General features: G+C 45.1%; 1 protein-coding gene across 1 annotated transcript in view; it reads right to left on the minus strand.

Annotated features, from left to right (window-relative positions):
* DAP (death associated protein) overlaps nt 1-22,847 on the minus strand; it is a 267,912-nt gene that overhangs the window by 26,287 nt on the left and 218,778 nt on the right. The window contains exon 3 of the mRNA XM_075316546.1: nt 18,462-18,504. Coding sequence (XP_075172661.1) covers nt 18,462-18,504 — 43 coding nt within the window. The remainder of the gene's footprint in view (nt 1-18,461; nt 18,505-22,847) is intronic.

A 22,847-nucleotide genomic window follows, 5' to 3' on the forward strand; every position in this document is an offset into this window, starting at 1 on the left:
ACACGCTGTGTGTGGTGTGTGTGTGCACGCTGTGTGTGTGCGCGCATGCTGTGTGTGGTGTGTGTGTGTGCGCGCACGCTGTGTGTGGTGTGTGTGTGTGCGTGTGCGCACGCTGTGTGGTGTGTGTGTGTGTGTGTGTGTCTTGAATCCAGGCCTGGCATTACTGGAGTTTCCTCCAGTAGCCAGTCCGAAGCTGCACTGAAGTGTGTTGTTTTTTTTTTTCCAGATGATATTGGATCTGGATTGGACGGCGCGGGACCCTTGACCCAGGATTACTGCGGAAAGGGGTTCTTTATTTCAATAAAGATGGAGTCACTAATTGTGTTGTGTTTTATTTCTAATAAAAATATTTTTCTGTGTTTTTTTTTTTTTTTATCTTTACTAGAAATTCATGGTGGCCATGTCTAATATTGGCGTGACACCATGAATTTCGGGCTTAGGGCTAGCTAATAATACACACCTAGCCCTAACCCCATTATTACCCAGTGAGCCACCCGACATCAGGGCAGCTGGATGAGTTGGATACAGCGCCAGAAGATGGCGCTTCTATTAAAGCGCCATTTTCTGGGGTGGCTGCGGACTGCAATTCGCAGAGGGGGGTGCCCAGAAAGCTTGGGCACTCTGCATTGCGGATTCCAATCCCCAGCTGCCTAGTTGTACCTGGCTGGACTCAAAAATTGGGCCAAGCCCATGTCATTTTTTTTTTTTTTTTTTTTTTTAATTATTTCATAAACTTCATGAAATATTAAAAAAAAAAAAAAAAGGGCTTCTCTATATTTTTGGTTCCCAGCCGGGTACAAATAGGCAGCTGGAGGTTGGGGGCAGCTCGTTGCTGCCTGATGTACCTGGTTAGCATAGAAAAACATGGTGAAGCCCACGGCATTTTTGGGGGGGGGGGGGGGCGGGGCGGTGCAAAAAATCCTGCATACAGTCCTAGATGGAGGATGCTGAGCCTTGTAGTTTGGCAGCTGCTGTCTGCTCTCCAGCATACACTATTGGATGAAGTATGCTGAGCCTTTTAGTTCTGCTCCCCCTGCCTCTCCCTCCTGCATACAGTCCTGGATGGAGCAGCATGCCTTGTAGTTCTGCAGCTGTCTGCTCTCCTGCATAGACTAGTGGAGAATGAAGAACATATTGAAGGAAATGACATCAGACCTTTTTTTTTTTTTTTTAACAATCTTTAGTGGAATTGTTCACTGTTAAAAAACGCATAAAAACGCAATGAGCAAAAAAGCACCAAAATGCGGTAAAAACTCATGCTTTTTTTGCCGCGTTTTTTCCCGCGGGTGCGTTTTTGTCTGATCACTCATTCTTTTCTCCCTATCAGAGCAGCACCGCTCAGATCAGGAGAAATGCTCATCTCCTGTAACCTGCAGTACTCGGCTGCTGGGTATAGGACCTGCGTCACATGAGCTACAGGAGTAATCACAAGACCCAGTGCTAACACGACAACCATCGGATCCACGTGATCCCATCACGTGACTTCCTGTGGAGGCTGGTGATTATGCGAATAAAGCGATCGCCATTAAAATGGCGCTGTGAGATTTTTACAGTGCTATTTAAGGGGTTGACAGGTACCGGTGGATAGCGAATCCACTCGCGCCTGCAAGGCACACGTCAGCTGCACCAATGAGCTGACATTTGCGCTGATCGCTGCTGGCTATCTGCGTCTGCCAGTGTGGATTACCAAAATGAGTGCAGGGACGGAAAATATTTAAACGGATTTGTTAAAGAGTTGATAAATGCATTAACAAAAACGTTGCCAAAATCTTGATCTTTCATATTTTTTTTTGGTCAGAAGCTGTGTTTCTGTGACCACAGGTAAAAAAGATGCAGCATGCTGTCATAGCCATTGAGTTATTTGTCTGCAAAGCTGCTCAAGTTCTTGTATATTTTCTCAATATTTAGATACCTTTGTTTAAATTAAAAACCAAACATTTTAAAATAATTAACTGTTTTGTTTTTTGGGAATAGGTTCTGTTGCCCCCATGTAGTAGTTTTCAGACACTTAGTATTATGGTGCACTTTATAATATATGTAGGACTATGAGGTGCATTAGATTATACGGACGACCATATGGGGCACATTACTATATGGAGGACTGTATGCAGGAGGGGGAGGCAGGGGGAGCAGAACTACAAGGCTCAGCATGCTCCATCCACTAGTGGATGCAGGAGAGCAAACAGCAGCTGCCAAACTACAAGGCTCAGCATCCTCCATCTAGGACTGTATGCAGGATTTTTTGCCCCCCCCCCCCCAAAAAAAAAAATGACGTGGGCTTTACCATATTTTTGTATGCTACCCAGGTACAGCAGGCAGGTACGCTGCCCCCAACCCCCAAGCTGCCTATTTGTACCCGGCTGGGAACTAAAAAATATAGGGAATTTCCTGAAATAATTATAAAAAAAAAAATGACATGGGCTTCGCCCAATTTTTGAGTCCGCCAGGTACAACTAGGCAGCTGGGGATTGGAATCCGCAATGCAGAGTGCCCAAGCTTCCTGGGCACCCTAGATGCGAATTGCAGTCCGCAGCCACTCCAGAAAATGGCGCTTTCATAGAAACGCCATCTTCTGGCACTGTATCCAACTCTTCCAGCTGCCCTGATGCCGGGTGGCTCACTTGGTAATAATGGGGTTAGGGCTATGTGTATATTATCAACTGGCCCCGAGCCCGAAATTCATGGTGTCACGCCAATATTAGACATGGCCACCATGAATTTCTAGTAAACATTAAAAAAACACAACACACAGAAAAATACACACAGCACGCGCACACACACACCACACACTGCGCGCGCGCACACACACTGCGCGCGCACACACACACTGCGCGCACACACACACACTGCGCGCACACACACACACTGCGCGCACACACACACACTGCGCGCACACACACACACACTGCGCGCACACACACTGCGCACACACGCACTGCGCACACACGTGCACTGCGCACACACGCGCACTGCGCACACACGCGCACTGCGCACACACGCGCACTGCGCACACACGCACTGCGCACACACTGCGCACACACTGCGCACACACACACTGTGCACACACACACACTGTGCACACACACACTGTGCACACACACACTGTGCACACACACACTGCGCGCACACACCCTGCGCACACACACACACTGCGCACACACACACTGCGCACACACACACACACTGCACACACACACACACTGCACACACACACTGCACACACACACACACACTGCACACACACACACACTGCACACACACACACACTGCACACACACACACACACACTGCACACACACTGTGCACGCACACACACACACTGCGCACACACACACACACACTGCGCACACACACACACACACTGCGCACACACACACACACACACTGCGCACACACACTGCACAGAATCACACTCACACACGCACAGACACACAGCTGTGAGTGCTTTCCTGTGGTGACTTGGCATTCAGAAGGTGAGCAACGCAGGGACGCACACACAGCATTGTGAACTCACCTCACCTGAGCCCCGGTGTCCTAGGCGGCTGCTGTGCTGGTAGCGTAGCAATCACGTCCTCCTGTCAGCTGATCTCCAGTCCTGTTGTAACCGCGCACGCTCCCGCGGTCACAACGGGATCTGAAGAAGCGAGGGCGCATGCGCTGCCCTCTTGTGCACCCGGCTGCACGGTACAGGGAGTTTCAGTAACATCGTGCCGGAGATGAGCGCTATGCGCAGGCGCCAACTCCGACGTCATGTCACTGAAGAGTGAAATTTAAATACAGCCAGAGAGAGGGCGGAACAGGCAGCGGGAGGGAGGGGGGGGCGGGGAAACACGTGCATAACACGCCCAGACATCAGGAGAGAGGGAGGAACAGATTGGTGGGGGGGCGGGGAACACGTGCATAACCCGCCCGGACATTAGGAGAGAGGCGCACACGTCAATCAAAAAGTGCACGAATTTTCAAACTTTATAAAGTTGGATTTCGCTGCCTAAACACCCGAGTTGCACCCTGATGGTATGTACACACTGTGCTTGATAGTGGCAGTACTGCACTGGCTGCACCTTATACACGAAAAACCTGATGTTTGGTTCCCTTTAAGCTCTTCCCTTAATTTGTTGAAATTAGCTTTCCTAAAATTCCAGGTTTTATCATTTCCCCTTTGAAATGTTCTATTGAATATTACGTTGAAGCTTACCATATTATGATCGATGGTGCCCAAGTGCTCCTGGACCTGTAGATCTGAAATTGTATCCCGTCTATTTGACAGGACCAGATCTAGCAAATTATCTCCCCTTGTCGGTTCATCTACCATCTGAGAGAGGAAATGGTCTTGAAAAGTAGATAAGAATTTACAGCTTTTAGCACAACCAGAAGAGTCTATATCCCACTGTATGTCTGGATAGTTGAAATCCCCCATAATAAGAACCCTATTATTATTATTAGCTGCCTTTTCAATTTGTTCCAGCATTTCACCCTCTATTTGTTCAGGTATGTTAGGAGGCTTATAGCAAACTCCAATTAACATTTTTCCATTATTCCCCACCCCATGTACATTTACCCATTCTGACTCTACATTGTTGCAGTTCCCCCCAATGTCATAATTCAACACAGGTTTTAGGTTAGATTTGATAAATATACACACCCCACCACCTTTTCTGTCTTTCCGGTCCCTCCTAAATATACTATAACCCTGTATGTTTGTCACCCAGTCATGGCTTTCATCCAGCCAGGTTTCCGTAATGCCCACCACATCATAATTCATGGTTGACATAAGAGTCTCCAATTCATTCATTTTGTTTGTAAGACTTCTTGCATTTGCCAGTAGACATTTAATACTATTAACACCTTTATTACTCCTAGCCTCCCTACGTTCCTTGCATGTCCAATCCCCCCCAATCCTTCATTGACCCCTACCGTCTCACTGTCTCTATCTGCTCTATCCCCTTTTTTGCTCCACTACCCTCCCTCCCCCCAGATCCTAGTTTAAAAGCTCCTCCATCCGTCTGACTATTTTCTCCCCCAGCACAGCTGCACCTACCCCACTGAGGTGCAGCCCGTCCCTACTGTAGAGCCTGCAGCCAACTGAGAAGTCAGCCCAGTAGTTCTCCATGAACCCGAACCCTTCCTTCCTGCACCAATTTCTAAGCCACGTATTTATCTCCCTAAGCTCCCGCTGTCTTTCTAGTGACGATCGTGGCACATGTAGTATTTCTGAAAACACCACCTTGGAGGTCCTGGACTTCAGCTTCTCTCCTAGTTCCCTGTAATCATTTTTAAGGACCTTGCACCTGCCTCTAACTTTGTCATTAGTACCAATGTGCACCATAACCGCTGGGTTTTCCCCAGCCCCACCCAGCAATCTGTCTATCCGATCCGCAGAGTCACAGAAGACACCCCCCCACTGAGAAACATGTACGCCTGAACTAACACAGCCATGTGAGCTAAAGGGGAGCTTTTATCAGGTTAATGCAGTTTTCTCCTTCCATATGCGATTCTAAGAACCTGTAAGGAGACCATGAAAAAAACCAATCACAGAACCCCACGTTCCCCTACCAAGTCCATTAACTCGGTTACCTAAGCTGATGTGGATAATTTCCTGAAAAACAAGCTAACAATTTCTTTCTTGTCACAAACATATCGAACATTGATTGCAAAATAATTCAGTGAAATGCAGTGACTCTGGGCATCCCAGCAAAGGCAATGGGTTTCAAGACATGACATTCAGACACATCGTTTTGTGAGGATCCGTTTTTGTGCTCAAAAACAGATCCTCACAAAGAATGAGCATGTCAGTTTGTGGCGGTTTTCTATTCTGCTTTTGCTATTGAAAGCATTATTTATGAGCTCAAAAACGTTTCAGGTGATGAGTTTTTTTTAAAAAGCTGATCTGCTTTTGCAGCTGACAAACGTATCCTCAAAAAACGCAGCAAAAACGATGTGTGTGAATGTAGCCTTAGATCAGGAATAGAACAGCCATTTATAGGACATTTCATAACTTTCCCAAATTCCTATGAAAAAATATTCAGCACATTCTGCATTGCACTACTGTCCCCAATTAATTATATATTTTAGGGAGTCGGAGTCTGTGCATTTTATACCGACTCCGACTCCACCAAAATGAGCTCCGACTCCGACTCCACAGCTCTGCCTCCAAGCATACAGTTATGCAAATGGAGTACAACACTGATTCTGATTCAATGTCTGACTCGGCCACAAAGGGAGGCTTACGTGAAAACCCGGTCACTCGTTCTTTCATAAAACGTATCCTGAACAAATCACTAGAGCCCATAGGAAAATAGCTTAGGGAGATTAAGCAAGATTTTCTTAAAAAAGGGCACAGGCTGGAGGCAGTGGAAAACAGTCAAACTTCCATAGTATAGCACACCAACAATATGCTTGACTGCCTGTTAACTCACGAGACACAGCTCCAGAGCATCCAATCGACGCTTTAAGATCACGAGAACAGAGAGCGTAGAAACAATATCCGCATTAAGGGCCTCCCGGAGTCCGTGGCCTATGAAGCTCTAGCAGCAGCAAAGGATGTTTTTAGTAAGCTTTTACGTGAAGATGACCCCACGGAAATAGAGCTGGTCAGAGTCCACAGGGCTCTTCGCCCCAAACCCCGTCAGAATGACCAGACACGGGATGTCCTATGCCGCTTCTTAGACTATAGAACGAAAGATCTTATCCTTCGGAGAGCCCGAGAAGCCGAAGAGATTACTTATGAAGACGCATCTCTGAGATTCTTCCAGGATCTATCCACAACCACTTTGAAGAAAAGAAGACTGCTTAAACCTTTTACGGATTCCCTACAGCAAAAAGGACTAAGATACCGCTGTCAGTTCCCTTTTGGCATCCTCGTAACAGCCGGAGGTAACAAAATGACAGCAAGATCCTCTGAAGATGTCAAGGAAATCTGCAAGACCCTGGATATTGATCTGTCATCCTACCCAGATCAAGAGTCCTTCCACTCGGCTTCTTATCTTCAACCTATGCAGGACTTTGCCCAGTGGCACACAGTGGGGTCACCCAAACCCAAACGCCAAAAAAAGCCCGATAAGACACCGTACTCAAAAGACGGAACAGAAGAAACTGGAATCAGAATAAATGGTTCTCTAACTAGGCCATTTATCATATACAACGGCACAAGGCAAGGCTGTCAGTTATCTCCAATCCTATTCGTGCTAGCAATGGAGCCTTTGCTGGCTAAGATACAGCTCAATAGTGAAATATCAGGCATAAAGGTTAATGGGACACACCACAAAACAGCCGCATTCGCTGATGATTTGCTGATACTTATGTCCAACCCTCTTAAAGGTTTTCCAGCTTTGCTGAAAATTATACATGAATATGGCTTACTTTCTAACTTTAAGATAAATGCGTCAAAATCAGAGGCATTGGATTTGAATGTGCCACCATCAACCTTAACTGAGTTGAAAAGGTCATACTCCTTCTCATGGCCCGGGAGCCATATCACGTACCTAGGCATAAAACTGAGTAGATCCCTTAAAGACTTGTTACCCTTAAATTACTATCCCTTATTAAATAAAGCGGTGGCTACAGTGAAAACATGGCGTGACCCCTTCCTGTTATGGGCAGGGAGAAAGAATCTCCTGAAAAGCTTAATATTACCTAAATTTATATATCTATTTTCCATGTTACCTATTCATGTCCCAAATACTTTTCTAAATAAGGTCAACTCTTTCTTTTTCAATTATATTTGGAGGAACGCAAAATATCGTATAAACCATCGTACGCTAACGCTCCCAAAAGAGAAGGGTGGCATGGGAGCCCCAAATATAAAACTATATTACCACGCTGCTGTACTATCTCGCGCAGTTGATATCATTAGAAATCCTCGAAACAAGCTCTGGATAGGTATAGAAGATAGCTTATCTCCTGTACCTCTTAGGTCGTTACTATTGACATACCATAAGGATGGCCCGCATCTAGTTCAAAGAAACCCATTAACTCACGCCTTGTTTCAAATCTGGTCACAAACTCACAAATTCCTAATCCCTCCTTCTACACCACTCTTAACTGTATTGGATGTCAAGGAAGCCAAAAATCAACTCTCTGACTCAAGAGAGATCCTGGTGAATTCACTTGATTCTGTCATGATTGACCAACTGTATGCAGATGGGACTTTTCTTCCGCTCCCAGAAATACAAAAAATTCCAGGCCTTAAAAACTCTAACTTTCTTCAGTATGGAATGCTACAATCTCTACTAGCAAGTTACACTTTGGCCCGGACCTGGCACGCAAACTTACCCCATACGAGACACTCTGAGCTAAAAAATCTAAACCCATCAAAGTTCTTGCAACAATCTACCAAAATCTTCTGTCTGGTTACATATGTCTAAAGAGAGCATGATCCCGCCACTCTGGAACTCTACTCAGATACCCACATACCAGCAACTCCTCAACAAAGTAGACCAACTGTGCTATATGGCGGAGATAGTGGCGGTAGTGAACCATGCCCAAGCAACCTTTTGAGAACAATGGAAAGTTTGGTCATTGTTTAGATCTGACCCTGGGTCATCCAGACCATAATAAGATAAAGATTTAGCTCATCCTGCCACACTCCTACACCCCCCTCCCTCTTTCTACCTAGCTCCTCATCTTTTCTATCTGTTCATCTCGTTATTGTTTTTTTTATAGCACAATATACGTCGTGCTTAGAGTATATCTGCTTACTATTAGACACACTGTATCACTTAGGGCGCTCTCACACATCCGGCTTTTCGCCGGTTTGACGGATGCGTCGTGCGCCAGTACAGTGTATACAGTACACTGGCAGAGCAACAAACGCCGGTCACATACTGTCATGTGACCGGAGCATGTGACCCGGAAGTTGCGTCGCCACCACTGTTCTGTATCATACTGTACTGGCGTGCGCCGGATCCGTCAAACCGGCGAAAAGCCGGATGTGTGAGAGCGCCCTTAATGTCGCTTATTGGAAATAATGTATGGTAATATCACCTACACCAAATCTTGCAAATATACTCTGTTGTAAGTTTTGTATAACAATAAAAAGATTGTTGAAAAGAAAAAGAACCCACTTAAAGGGAAGGTGTCGTCCAAAAAATAAAAAACAATTCAATAACTGAAAAAAAATGTAAAGTATTAATGTTTTGTTTAAATATTATTATTTGTTTTTAATTGAGCAAAAATATAAAAAAAAATAAAAAGTTTGATATTTTCCACTCTTAAACACTAGGGGGAGCAGCTGATGAAATCCTGCTGCAGAGCAACTGTAGAACTAGCTCACATTACAGCTGCAGTAAAAGTGGGTGGAATCTGCTCTCCTGTGTGTGATGTCACAGCTCCCCCTCCCAATCTGGGTGTTTCCAAAAGGATAAGAGAGAATGAAGTTTAGGATAACAGTGTGGAGCCATTTTGTTGGTGAGCACAAATGTCTAAAGTGTCACCAAGGACAGCTGCATAGTACTCCCCACATAGCGGTCTGCACGCCCCGGTCCAGCAATGCTCTGCCGCATTGCACACCCACCTGCAATGCTCTGCCACACGCACACCTGCAATGCTCTGCCACATGCATGCACACAATGCTCTGCCACATGGACGCCCGCAATGCTCTGCCTCACGCACGCAATGCTCTGCCACACGCATGCCTGCCTTGCTCTGCCCCACGCACTCACACTATGCTCTGCCCAACGCACACCCGCAATGCTCTGCCACACGCACGACCGCATGCAATGTTCTGCATACATGCACACACACAATGCTCTGCATGCACACACACAATGCTCTGCAATGCACGCCCGTACGCAATGTTCTACATGCATGCCCATACGCAATGCTATGCATGCACGCACGCAATGCTCTGCCACATACATGCACACAATGCTCTGTCACATGCACGCCAGCAATGCTTTGCCACACGTACGCCTGCCTGCAATGCTCTGCTGTTATGAACTGGTAACCGTGGACGATCACAAAAATTCCCATTAATCAGGGAAAAAAACAAAACCACAAGAGTAGTTGGAAACTAAGCTGACCGCAATCCCCTATCTATTGGACAACACTAGACGTAGCAGTGGGATGTTCCTAACACACCTAGGCACCTCGTCACTGCCGGAGAAACTTGCTACACCTCAAAGATAGAAATGAGGAATCCTAACTTGCCTCGGAGCAGTCCCCAAAGAAATAACAAGCCCCCAACATGTAACGACGGTGATCTAAGAAAACAATACAGATAGAAAATATAGATTAGCAAAGGTGAGGCCCGACTTACTTGACACAACGGGACAAAAAAGATAATTGATTGAGGCCAGCAAAAAACCCTGCAAAAATACCAAACGCCTGATACAAAAAAATCTTAAGACCACACGGTATCTCTCCCCCACTATATCAAGTGCTCTTGTGCCAGACACTTTGAACAGAACTGCAAATATAATGGGAAGAAACAAAATCACAGAACAAACAATATTCTAAAGTGCAAATAATCCAAACATGAACAGGGAGCAAGCTCCCTTTCTTGCTGGAGGAACTGCTCTACTCACAAAAGCAGAGACACAGATCATCACAAACAAGAAACCAAAACACAGAACAAAATGGAATAAGCAGAAACACCATTAAGTGCAATTGCAGCAATTAAGCACAGAAACAAGTAAACTTATCTGGAGTAGATTCAAACACAGAATAAATGGGAGAAACTGAAGGGAAAACTCCAAGCCATCTTCAGAAGCAGCGGCCACCAGGCAGAAACTGCCCTCCTAGAAACGCTAGGCTAATCTGCAATAGGACTTCCTGGATTCCATCACTTGTTTGAGTCACCGATTCAGACTTAACTTCATTACCATTCCTGGCCACCAGAGGGAGCTCCACACCAGCACCCACTCGGATGACATTTACAACACTCTGTCCCACGCACGCACACAATTCTCTGCCACACGCACGCCCGCCTTCAATGCTCTGCCCCACGCACGCACGCATTTTTGGCTAATTTCTGCACAACGTTCAACGTTCTGAACGTTGTGCAGAAATTAGCCAAAAATTTGTCAATAGAGGTTACCCACAAAGTATTGCAGTCCCTTGCCCCTCTAATAGAGAAAAACCGGTGATTAAGGGCCCCAGGGTTGCGTATGTTTCCACATACCATCCCTTTCAATCCCAGATAAAGAAGGCTATCCTTAGCCACTGGCCTTGCTGGGCAAATCCTACCCCGAGGTGCCAGCCTTCCAGAATCCACCATTGTTTTGCAGTAAACGACCGAGAAATTTGCGGGATTCATTAATTAGAGCTGACGTAGGTTCCCAGAAGAAGGAGCCCCGTCAAATGTTCCTCCACACTGCACGTAAGGGCAATTTCCCGTGCTTACATTGCATGCAGTGTTCGAATATGACGAAAGGCAGCTCTTTCTCCCATCCACGTACAGGTAGAATTTTCCATCTTCAGGATTTCTATACATGTGATTCATCTTACGTAATTTATCTCAAAGTGTCCTTGCGGTCTCGGGTATGTTGGGGAGACCACCCAACATATCCGAGACCGGATAAGTAAACACAAGTCTACTATCCGGTGTAAGTATGATCTTCTACCCATCCCAGCACATTTCATGAAGGCAGGCCACTCTGTTTCGCAATTACGCTATCAAGTAATTGAGCACATCCCATTAAGTAGGAGGGGGGGCAATAGGGTCTTGAAACTAAAGGAAAGGGAATCCTTCTGGATTTACACCTTACAGACACTTGAGCCTAATGGCCTCAATCGGGAATATGAGGTATCATACTAGAATAATATTTTAATGCAGTAAATTTATGTATATTTCAGGGGACAAATGGAATTTAAACCTATTTAGATTATACGGGACATCCGAACAGTTAAGACTGATGGAATATTGATATTATTAGTTCAATAATATTGTTGACGTGTTGCTTTGATCTTCCATAAGACTAATTTCTTTTCTTCTTTATTCCCTAGGCACCTTAAATCGTCAGCACGGAAGTCACAATACCATTACATCACGTTTACCTTGGGATCACCTATGAATCACCTAAATACACTTATCCTGTGTGTGTGCGCATGCGTGCGCGGCCGCGGGGATTATAGACCCGTGCCCGCGCTTGCGTCAGCCATACGCGGGAGCCACGTCCTTCACCTCCTTACGCTGTGTGTGGGGCGCGGGCACGCGCGCGTGCGGGTTCCCCCGCTTGTGCGCGCGCTCCACGGCCGGCGTCACGCCGCCTGTGGTCCGCCTGTGCGCATGCGCGGGGGGCATTCCCAGCCGGGGTGCCCCCTACGCGTGCACGTTAGTGCGTTCCACGGACGGCGCTGCGTTCCACTTACAGGATTTCCTGTACACGTACTATAGCTTTAAATGGCGGCCGCCATGCACTCATCGGCACCTCCGGTCACCACACAGCCTTCATCCCCACGGAATCACCACTGCATTTTGCGTACTCAGGTAACCAACAAGGGATCTACCCCTCTTGGAATGATCAATGTAATACGGTAATTGATTGTGATAATCTTATAGATCCTCACAGGGGGGCTGTAGACACAGGGCTTTCATACCCTAAGGAGAACACTGACAGTGTAATCCCCACTGAATCACCACTGCATCTGGCATACCCAGATAATCAATAAGGACCTATCTATATTCTCTCTGGAAAAGTCAACGTATTTTTTCTAATTCTATAAATCTTATAGATCTTCACAGGGGGGCGATAGACACAGGGCCCTCATATCCTAAGGAGTCTTTGACAGTGTAATAAGGTTGGTGGCATCCTTTAGTATATTTATACGCTCACTGACTGAACCTAGCTTGGGGGCGTATATTGATACACAGTCTCTGTACATTCTAAATCTATAGGACTACAAGCTGTATTTATCTTGACACACATAGTGGTGAGTGACAAATGTCTCATCCTCTGCATATGTCTCATCCCTTCCATGTTTCTTATTTTGTCTTTTATTCCTTATATTTGAAGTAACCTGGTGGGTCCCACAACACAGCAACTTATTGAACATGAGCCCCCTGAGAGGTCTATTCCATAGACAATAATTAAGGTAACACTGCATTACTCCTTTTACTCCATATGGTAACTTAATCCGTAGGGTGCCCCTGCCCTCTCCCCCTTCACTGGATGGATGTCATAATCTAATTCTTACCGCTTTCCTTGTATCTTATGCCATTTAGCGGGCCATACACCACAGCATTCTAATGAACGTTGGGTCTTCAAGTGATATATCATATAGACAGTAGCAAAGGTAAATCTCACAGAAAATTCTCTGTAGTCTACACACCTTCTGTCTCAGACTTTACGTTTTACCTACGGTCCCCTACTTACACCTATACATGAAGTATATATAATTTTCTCAAGACGAGTCTGTTTTCTACTTCAGGTTGATCACTAATGTACCATTGGTCAGCACATGTGAACCTAATTTCACCAGTCTAACTTCATATACGTTTCCTGTGGTATGTATTTTTACATTGTGATAACTTTGTACTTATGTATTATAAACACTAGGGTCTCTCAATCGATTAATCATTGATTATTCACACAAGTGTGCATCAAGGTTTTTGTTTATTTATTTTATGATTTGTTCTATGTTAAAGACATTCACCATATTTTTGTTCTATGCGCTATGTGTAAAATTGATTGTACATGTATGTGAGATTTGATATTGTATTTTTCTTTTGTTCTTTCAGTACATTTATTTGATAAAGGCCAAAATTGTATGGCCGAAACGTCATAATAACACAGACCTTTGCATGAATAAAATTGGCATCAATAAGCATCAATATTCTCTATTTTTCATTTCTTTGAGTGCCCGGGCTGACTTTTTGCACAACTGACTTTTTTCTCGGTGGCACCTAACCTATATTTGTGAGCCAGATTCTATTCTATATACTGCCACATACATGCACGCAATGCTCTGCCACATACATGCACACAATGCTCTACCATATGCAGGCCTGCAATGCTCTGCCACATGTATGCAATTCTCTGCCACACGAATGACCACCTGCAATTCTCTGCCACACGCATGCCCACCTGCAATGCACTGCCACATGCACGCACAGACGCCCACCCGCAATGCTCTGCATGCACAAAATGTTCTGCATGAATGCCCGCACGCACTGCTCTGCACGCACACAATACTCTGCTTGCACGAACGCAATCTCTGCACGCACGCAATGTTCTGCATGGACGCACGCCCACACGTAATGCTCTGCATGCCCGCACGCTCGCACTGTTCTGCATGTATGCAAGCCTGCACACAATACTCTACATGCACGCACGCAATGCTCAGAGCGGGGGGGATGGTAGCGGCAGCGCGTAAGCGAAAGCGGGGGGTGTCAAACAGCAGCAGCGGCGGAGCGTGTAGCGGCGGAGGGGGGGTGTCATTGGAGACGGTAGCAGCGGCAAGGGAGCGGGGTGGTAGCGACAGTGGGGGAGAGAGCAGAAGGTAGTGGTGGGGGGAGGGGCGCCCGTTCTCACACAGGCCAAACGGGTGACAGGTGAAAGTGCAGCATATGCTGTGAGCTGCACTAACATGGCGGCCACCTCCTCCCCCTGCTGTGATCTGGACAGCCCAGGGGGTGCATGCAGGTCACAGCAGGGAGCTGTCCTGTATTAAGTCTAGGGTCGCAGCGTGACTATCAGAGTGAATGCACAGAGAGCTGCCATAAAGGAGGTAACTGTCATTACACACAGCAAATCCTAGATGGCAGCTCCCTGTGCGTCAGTAAAACTAGAATTAAATAAAAACTAAATAAACTGAGTTTAATTTTGTATTAAAAATACTTGATTTCATAATCATTAAGACAAAAATAAAAAACGCGGCACCTTCCCTTTACGCCTCTTTCACACGTCCGTGCCTCCGGTACGTGTATGGTTAGTTTTCTCACGTACCGGAGACACGGGCACACGTAGACCCATTAAAATCAATGGGTCTGCGTTCACGTGCGTATTCTGCCATGGACCTTGTGTACGTGTGGAGCATACGTGTGCCTGTGTGCTCCACACGTAGATATGGCCATGTTTTCTCCGGTATCACAGGTGTTACACGGAACGCAAACGGGTCACACGTAACACAAACGGACCACACGGATGTGTTCCGTGTGACACGTGCCGGAGAAAACACATGTATCTGCGAGAAAAAAAACAAACAAAAAAAAACAAACTTTACTCACCTTCTCCAGCCCTGCAGTCTCTGCCGCAGCTGTCACTTGCTTCCGACCACCGCTCATTATGCTAATTGAATATTCACTTCATTGCGGCCGGAAGCAGCAGCAGCGGGGAGTTGGCAGGACCGGAGACCGAAGATCACGGACAGCGACGCCAGGGACAGGTGAGTAGAACGTTCCCGTTCTCCGTGTGTTATCACGGATAACACGTGTGCCATAAACACGGCACACCAAGGGCAATACGCACCTTAGACACGTCCGTGAAAAATGTGCGTGATTTTCACGGACGTGTAAAAGAGGCCTTAAAGGAATTCTCTGGGTCTATGAGATCAGTGGGGCTCTGACACCCACAGTTAAGAACTGCTCTGGCAGTGGCTGGAAATAAGCAATATACAGGCTTAAAGGCCCTGTTACACACAGAGATAAATCTGCGGCAGATCTGTGGTTGCAGTGAAATTGTGGACAATCAGTGCCAGGTTTGTGGCTGCGTACGAATGGAACAATATGTCCATGATTTCACTGCAACCACAGATCTGCCAAAGATTTATCTCTGTGTGTAAAGTGGCCTTAAGACAGACAGCATCCCGTAACATTACTTACTGGCCGCAGACGGGTACTGTGCTTTCTCTCTCATAGAAAAAAAATGTACGGTATTCGGCAGCTAAAGAATGTACGAGACAGCAGCATTCAGCCAGTACATCATGCCACGGTTGTAGCAGTTTTCAGCTGACCTTGAGAGTGTAAAATGCGCACCAATCTCATGTTGTGATGTTCTGAACAATCTACTTAATTTACGGGGCACGTGTCTCCAGAAGCAGAATCTGAGCACTATGTATTTGGCACTAAAATGGCATATTTGTAATTTTCACTCTGCAACATCCACTGTGCACCAATTTCTAGAAATGCTCAGAGGGCTCATAGATGATTTGTTTAAGTTTAATTTGCAAAAAGGGTCACTTTTTGGAATTACTGCTATTTTGGCAGTTTAGGGGGTTCTACAGATATTATTTCATTACGGTATTTTACTCGCTCATATAGTGCCATTAATTTCACAGTTGTTTACAGACATCATCATTATCTAAATTATCTAAATTCCCCATGACTTTAGAGTGTGGGAGGAAATGCACACAAATGTTGTCTTTGGTGGGATTTGAACCCAGGACAACCAGCATTGCAAAGCAAAAGTACTAACCACTGTTCTGCCCTCCAAGAAACTGTGCCCTAAGGCTATGTGCCCACGGGGAAAGTGTCCTGCGGTTATATCCGCATTCCGCAGGATCTCCCAGAAAACCGCAGCACAACTTTGTCTGTTTCCATGCTGCGGTTTTCTTGCGGAATGTCCTGCAGATATGCTACGGTCATTCTGCATTGAGGACACAATACCATGGCTTCGGCACTGCATCCTCAATGAAGAACAAGTGCTGCAGTGATCAGGGAGTTTATACTTACCTCCATCACGCAGCACTTCTCCCCGAATTCCGGCCGTGTCACTCTGTCAGTGTCTGCACTGTGCAGGAGAAGGTAAGCGGGCCTGAACTAGCTCCGCTGTCACATGACCGGAGCTCGTGCAGGCCCCGCCCACCTCCTCCTTCCTGCTCCTGTGCACCGAGGGAAAGTGACCGGGTGTCTGCTATCAAGGCAGGTAAGTATGGGACCAAGGCAGATTTCCGCAGGTAAATCCGCAAGAATAATGGACATGCAGTTATGTGCGGCTGTGGGATAACTGCAGCATTTTCCGCAACCGCACAAACCGCAGCGTGGACACAGCACTCCCCATGTTCCATATGGTAACATGGGAAGTGTCTGTACTTGCTGAAACCTGCGGATTTATCTGGAAAATCCAGATAAATCCGCAAGTTTTCCGTGGCAAAAGCCGCATAAGCAAGCTCCCGTGGGCACATAGACTAAAAGCCAAACGGTGCTACTTCTTTTTGTAGTGCCGTCATATGCCCATTCAAAAGTGTATGACAACATATAGGGTATTGCAGTACTTGGGGAAAACAAAAATGAAGTACCCCCTTAACTTACTGCACTTTATAGTTATAGTGAAGATGAAACATTTCTATCGAAATCTACTAATGGTAACAAATATAATTTTTTTCCACACATTCCAATAATGGGGAAAAAAAAAATAAAAAAAAAAAAAAATAATACATTGAGATAACACCTCTTCGATAAGAATGCTCTTTACACCCCTAGGTGAATTCATGGGGGAGTGTAGTCTAGAAAATGGCATCCCCTGTGGGTGGTTTCTGGCATTTTGTAAGCTCTGCAAATGTAACATGGTATCCACAATCAATTGCAGCCAAAACTGCGCTTCAAAATTCAAAACAGAACTCCTTCCCTGTTGTGTTGTTCAATGTGTGACTGACCACACATGGGGCATCTGTATTCCATAGAAATTGCTGAAATATTATGGTGCAAATATTTTGTTACTTTACTTTTGTTACTGAGAATGAAAAATTTGAGGTTACAGCAATATTTTAGCTGAAAGAATGTAATTTTTCATTCCACTTTGGATTAATTCATGTGAAGTACCTGAACGGTAAAACTTCCTTGAAGTATTGAAAACTGTATTCAGGATCCAGTTTTCAAAATGGTATCACTTTTGGGATTGTCTGACATAGACCCCTCAAAATCACTCTAAAAGCTAAGTGGCTGCTAAAAATATAGGCTTAGTAAATTTAATTGAAAAAAATAAAAATTGCTGCTAAACTTTGAACCATTCTAATAAAAAAAAATGCATTTAAAAAATGGTGCTGATATATAGTTGACAGGTGGTAAATGTTAGTTATTAACTATTTTGTGTGGTATGACTATTAATGGCATAGAATTTCAGTCTGAAATTATTATTTTTTTTTTAAATGTCAAATTTTAGATTTTTCTTTTTAATAAATGTTAATCATATACACCTAAATTTACTACAGTACTATCAATAGGTCACGAAAAAAGTCTTAGAATCGCTGTGATATGCTGAAGCATTCCAGAGATATTACCACAAAGTGACATGTCAGATTTGAAAAATTTGGCCTGGTCAGGAAGGTGAAAAAAACAGTCTTTGGTGTTAAATGGAGTCTTTAAAGCACCTTAGTCAGTCAATCACATACACTTTGTTTGGAGTGTTAAACCCATCAGATTTTCTGCACAAAGAAAATACAGAGGATAAACCCACCCCTCTAGTACTTAAGCTATACGGTAACATGGTTCTTTTCTTTTTTTTTCTTTCATAACTTGGTAGAGGGCATAGGGTAACTTGTTTCATGTAAAATGTATCATTTCAATACTAAATTATGTCTCTTACCCGTGCAATGGCACCAGATATCACCAAAGGTGGCTTAGGTTGTCTAAAAAGATGACAGGAAAAAAAAAAAAGTTATATATATATATATATACATACACACTTTATATACACACACACACACACACACCCTTTACTTAAAATGTGTCAACTAAAACTTTCAAATACTTTCATGTACAGTAACAATACATTTTATACTATAAAAAGGTTATGAAATGCATGTTCTTTCACAAATGAGATTTAAAAAATAAATGGAATCTGTCAGTGGGCTCAACCCACCTAAACAGTCTATGTTGCATGTAGGTTCTGTTTAAATCAGATATTTTTTTCTATTGAACAGTTTTTGGTCCAACATAAAAATACGAATACCTGCAAGTATGCAAAACAGTAAAACATCCCACCCCCCTCTCCCCCCAATCCAAATAAAGTCCCCTACCCGACTTAGCATTCAGTAGATTTACATATACAGTGGAACCTTGGATTAAGAGTAACTTGGTTTGAGAGCGTTTTGAAAGACAGGGAAAGATTTTTCAAAATTTGTAACTTGGTTTAAGCGCAATAATTTGCAATAAGAGCAAATACTCACCGTGCACACTTCCGGTTCCGTCCTTTCACCACGCTCTGGAAGTAACTTTCTGTACATATGTACTGTATACATTATACCATTGTACAGTACAGTATATACTATGTAGCACTTCTATCAATTTGCATTTGTGGATACAGTATTGTACTCTCTTTCGGCTAACCAGTGGAGCACATTGCTTATACTGTACCTCTCGCACACCAACTATTCTATTGTAAGCTAATGGGCAGTTTAATTTGTTGTACATATTTTTTACTGTACAGTATTTTGTATCAGTGTACTGTAAATTTTATATGAATACAGTACATTTTGTACTACTGTAATAAGTTTGTATAAATACAATAAATATTTTTGGGTTGTGGAATGAATTGTCTGCGTTTCAGTTATTTCCTATGGGAAAACTCGCTTTGATATAAGAGTAACTTGGTTTAAGAGCACACTCCTGGAACCATTTATGCTCATAATCCAAGGTTCCACTGTAGATGTACAATACAGACCAAATGTTTGGACACACCTTCTCATTCAAAGAGTTTTCTTTATTTTCAGGACTCTGAAAATTGTAAATTCATATTGAAGGCATCAAAAGTATGAATTATTACACGTGGAATTAAATACTTAAAAAAATGTGAGAAAACTGAAAATATGTCTTATATTTTAGGTTCTTCAAAGTAGCCACCTTTTGCTTTCATTACTATTTTGCACACTCTTGGCATTCTCTTGATGAGCTTCAAGAGGTAGTCACCAGAAATGGTCTTCCAACAGTCTTGAAGGAGTTCCCAGAGATGCTTAGCACTTGTTGGCCCTTTTGCCTTCACTCTGTAGTGCAGCTCACCCCAAACCATCTCGATTGGGTTCAGGTCTGGTGACTGTGGAGACCAGGTCATCTGGCGTAGCACCCCATCATTCTCCTCCTCAGTCAAATAGTCCTCACACAGCCTGGAGGTGTGTTTGGGATAATTGTCCTGTTGAAAAATAAATGATGGTCTAACTAAAGGCAAAGCGGATGGAATAGCACGCCGCTGAAAGATGCTGTGGTAGGCATGCTGGTTCTGTATGCCTTCAATTTTGAAAAAATCCCCAACAGTGTCACCAGCAAAGCCCACCCAAACCATCACACCTCCTTCTCCATGCTTCACAGTGGGAACCAGCCATGTAGAGTCCATTCGTTCACCTTTTCTACAAAGACACGGTGGTTGGATCCAAAGATCTCAAATTTCAATCTCATCAGACCAAAGCACAGATTTCAACTGGTCTAATGTCCATTCCTTGTGTTATTTAGCCCAAACAAGTCTCTTCTGCTTTTTGCCTGTCCTTCGCAGTGGTTCCTAGCAGCTATTTTACTATGAAGGCCTGCTGCACAAAAGTCTCCTCTTAACAGTTCTAGAGATGAGAAGGTGCGTCCAAACTTTTGGTCTGTACTGTATATTCATATAGATAGCTAGGCTTAGATCAGCAGCCACGCATCGGTTGTCTGACTGGAATGTATGTAATCAGACTTTACATTTTAACACATTTCTTTCCATAGGGACAAGCTAAAACAAACCCGCTAAAAACGCTCTAGTCCACATCAGCATCACAGGGGCCAAATTTGGGGTACCCAGCCATGGGGTCGATAGGTCCTCAAATCCTCTTCTAGTATACATATTTCTAAAGGATGAGTGTACTTTTTACTTTCTCTATCAACTCTCTATTGTCTGGGGCCTTGCTGTATTTCCAATAAAGCGCTATGATATTTCATGCTTGGTATAGAATCCGCGCAATAGCTGTCTTATGGCTCTCTGGGATAGCAAGTTCCGCAGTGTACCCAAGAACACACGTCAGAGGTCCACGGTCTGTCCGACAGTCATACACCAAGTCAATGAGGTCAAGCACACCTGTCCAATATCCTCTCAGACGCGGACAGATGCACATAAGGTGGATCAGATCTGCTTCCATGGCTTCGCTGTTCCAGCAGCACGAGTCAGAGCTAGCCCCAATTTTGAATAGAAATACTGGGATCCTACATACTCTGTGTATTAAAAACAATTGTGACAGCTTATGTGACTCACTTACTGATAGCAGTGGAGTATTTTGCACTACCTCCTCCCAAACCTCCGCAGAAATATTCCCCACGTCTCTCTGCCATTTATCTCTAAGACCACAGGTTGCCCCTTGAATTTGGCATCTTGGAAATACCAGGAGATTGCCCCCTTAGTGTCCCCAGCCGCCACCGAAATGTCCATCAGCGGCATCCGGTCCACTGGGGACAAACTCATGGATCCAGACTGTACCTCGCAAGCATGCCGAAATTGAAGGTATTGGAAAAACCTGTTATTTGGCATGTCAAATTCACTCCTAAGCACGGTCGGTCTGGCCCGCCGGGGTAGCGGGAAATCCCCGGTAGGCCCCGGGCCCTTAGTGGCCTCCGTGCCTTATATAATGCGGGGCTGTGTACAGCACCGTGGGGCTGCCGGTTTCTCAGGGCCGGCGTTGGGTGCAGGCAGACTGGGCAGGGCCCCCACGCTCTGAAGGCCCCCCAGCCTTTCAATCACAAACTGCAGCGATAGCACAAGTTCTGTAATATCGTTGTAGTTTGTGCGGGTGCAGAAGGACCTGTGGTGATATCACAGTCATGTGACTCACTGTAGGTCCTGCACTGCGGAAGGCCCAGGCCTGTACATATCCAGTGTACAGGCCTGGAGACCGCGCGCTATTCAAATGTACGTGCATCCTTCAGACGCGCGTACATTTGAACAGTGCAGCCGGTGACAGGAGGCGGAGGAGCTGCTCAGCCGTCATCACACTGCCGCCGGGGCCGCAGAGAAGGACGCGCAGGGGTGCAGGTAAGCGCTCAGGAGGAGCCGAAGAAAAAAAAAATTACTCACCTTTTCTCCTCCGTTCACGCGGTGCTCCAAAGCGCAAAACACCTAGACCCCTCAGTGACCCGTCCGCTGCACGGAGCAGTCGCTGCAGGCTGACTTCATGGCTTTACTGCAGTTAAATGCTTTACGGCACCGCATAGCATTTAACTGCAGTAAAGCCATGATGGCATCCTGCGGCGGCGGTTCCGTGCACCGGACGAGGTCATGGAGGGGTCTATGAGCCTGCGGACTGGTAAGGTAAGGACACCGCAGTAACGGAGGACAGGTGAGAATAACTTTTGTCTGTGTGTAAACAACGAAATAATAGGGGACAATAAGGGGACTGGAATGAGGACATTACCAAAGGATAGGGGGCCCATTGCTACATTGCACATGTATGGGGGGGGGGAATTGCTACACTGCACATGTATGGGGGGGCCATTGCTACACTGCACATGTATGGGGGGGGCCCCATTGCTACACTGCACATGTATGGGGAGGGGGCATTGCTACACTGCACATGTATGGGGAGGGGGCATTGCTACACTGCACATGTATGGGGGGCCCATTGCTACACTGCACAATTATGGGGGGGCCCATTGCTACACTGCACAATTATGGGGGGGCCCATTGCTACACTGCACAAGTATGGGGGGGGCCCATTGCTACACTGCACAAGTATGGGGGGCATTGCTACACTGCACAAGTATAGGGGGTGGGGTGGGGGAGTAGAAATGGTTTTAAGAAATCGGATTAAATGCTGCGCTAAAAAAAAACACAGATTCAAGGGATATTGTGAATTCCTTTTCTTTATTTTCACAGGTGAAAATAAAGAAAAGGAATTCACAATATCCATTGGATCTGTGGTTTTTAGCGCAGCATTTAACGCGATTTCTTTAAAACCATTTCTACTTCTACTGCATTATTGGGGCTGCGGCTGACCACCTCTGCATTCATTTACTACGT

This window comes from Anomaloglossus baeobatrachus, chromosome 6 (genome assembly GCF_048569485.1).
Source record: "Anomaloglossus baeobatrachus isolate aAnoBae1 chromosome 6, aAnoBae1.hap1, whole genome shotgun sequence".
Classification (NCBI taxonomy): Eukaryota; Metazoa; Chordata; class Amphibia; order Anura; family Aromobatidae; genus Anomaloglossus; species Anomaloglossus baeobatrachus.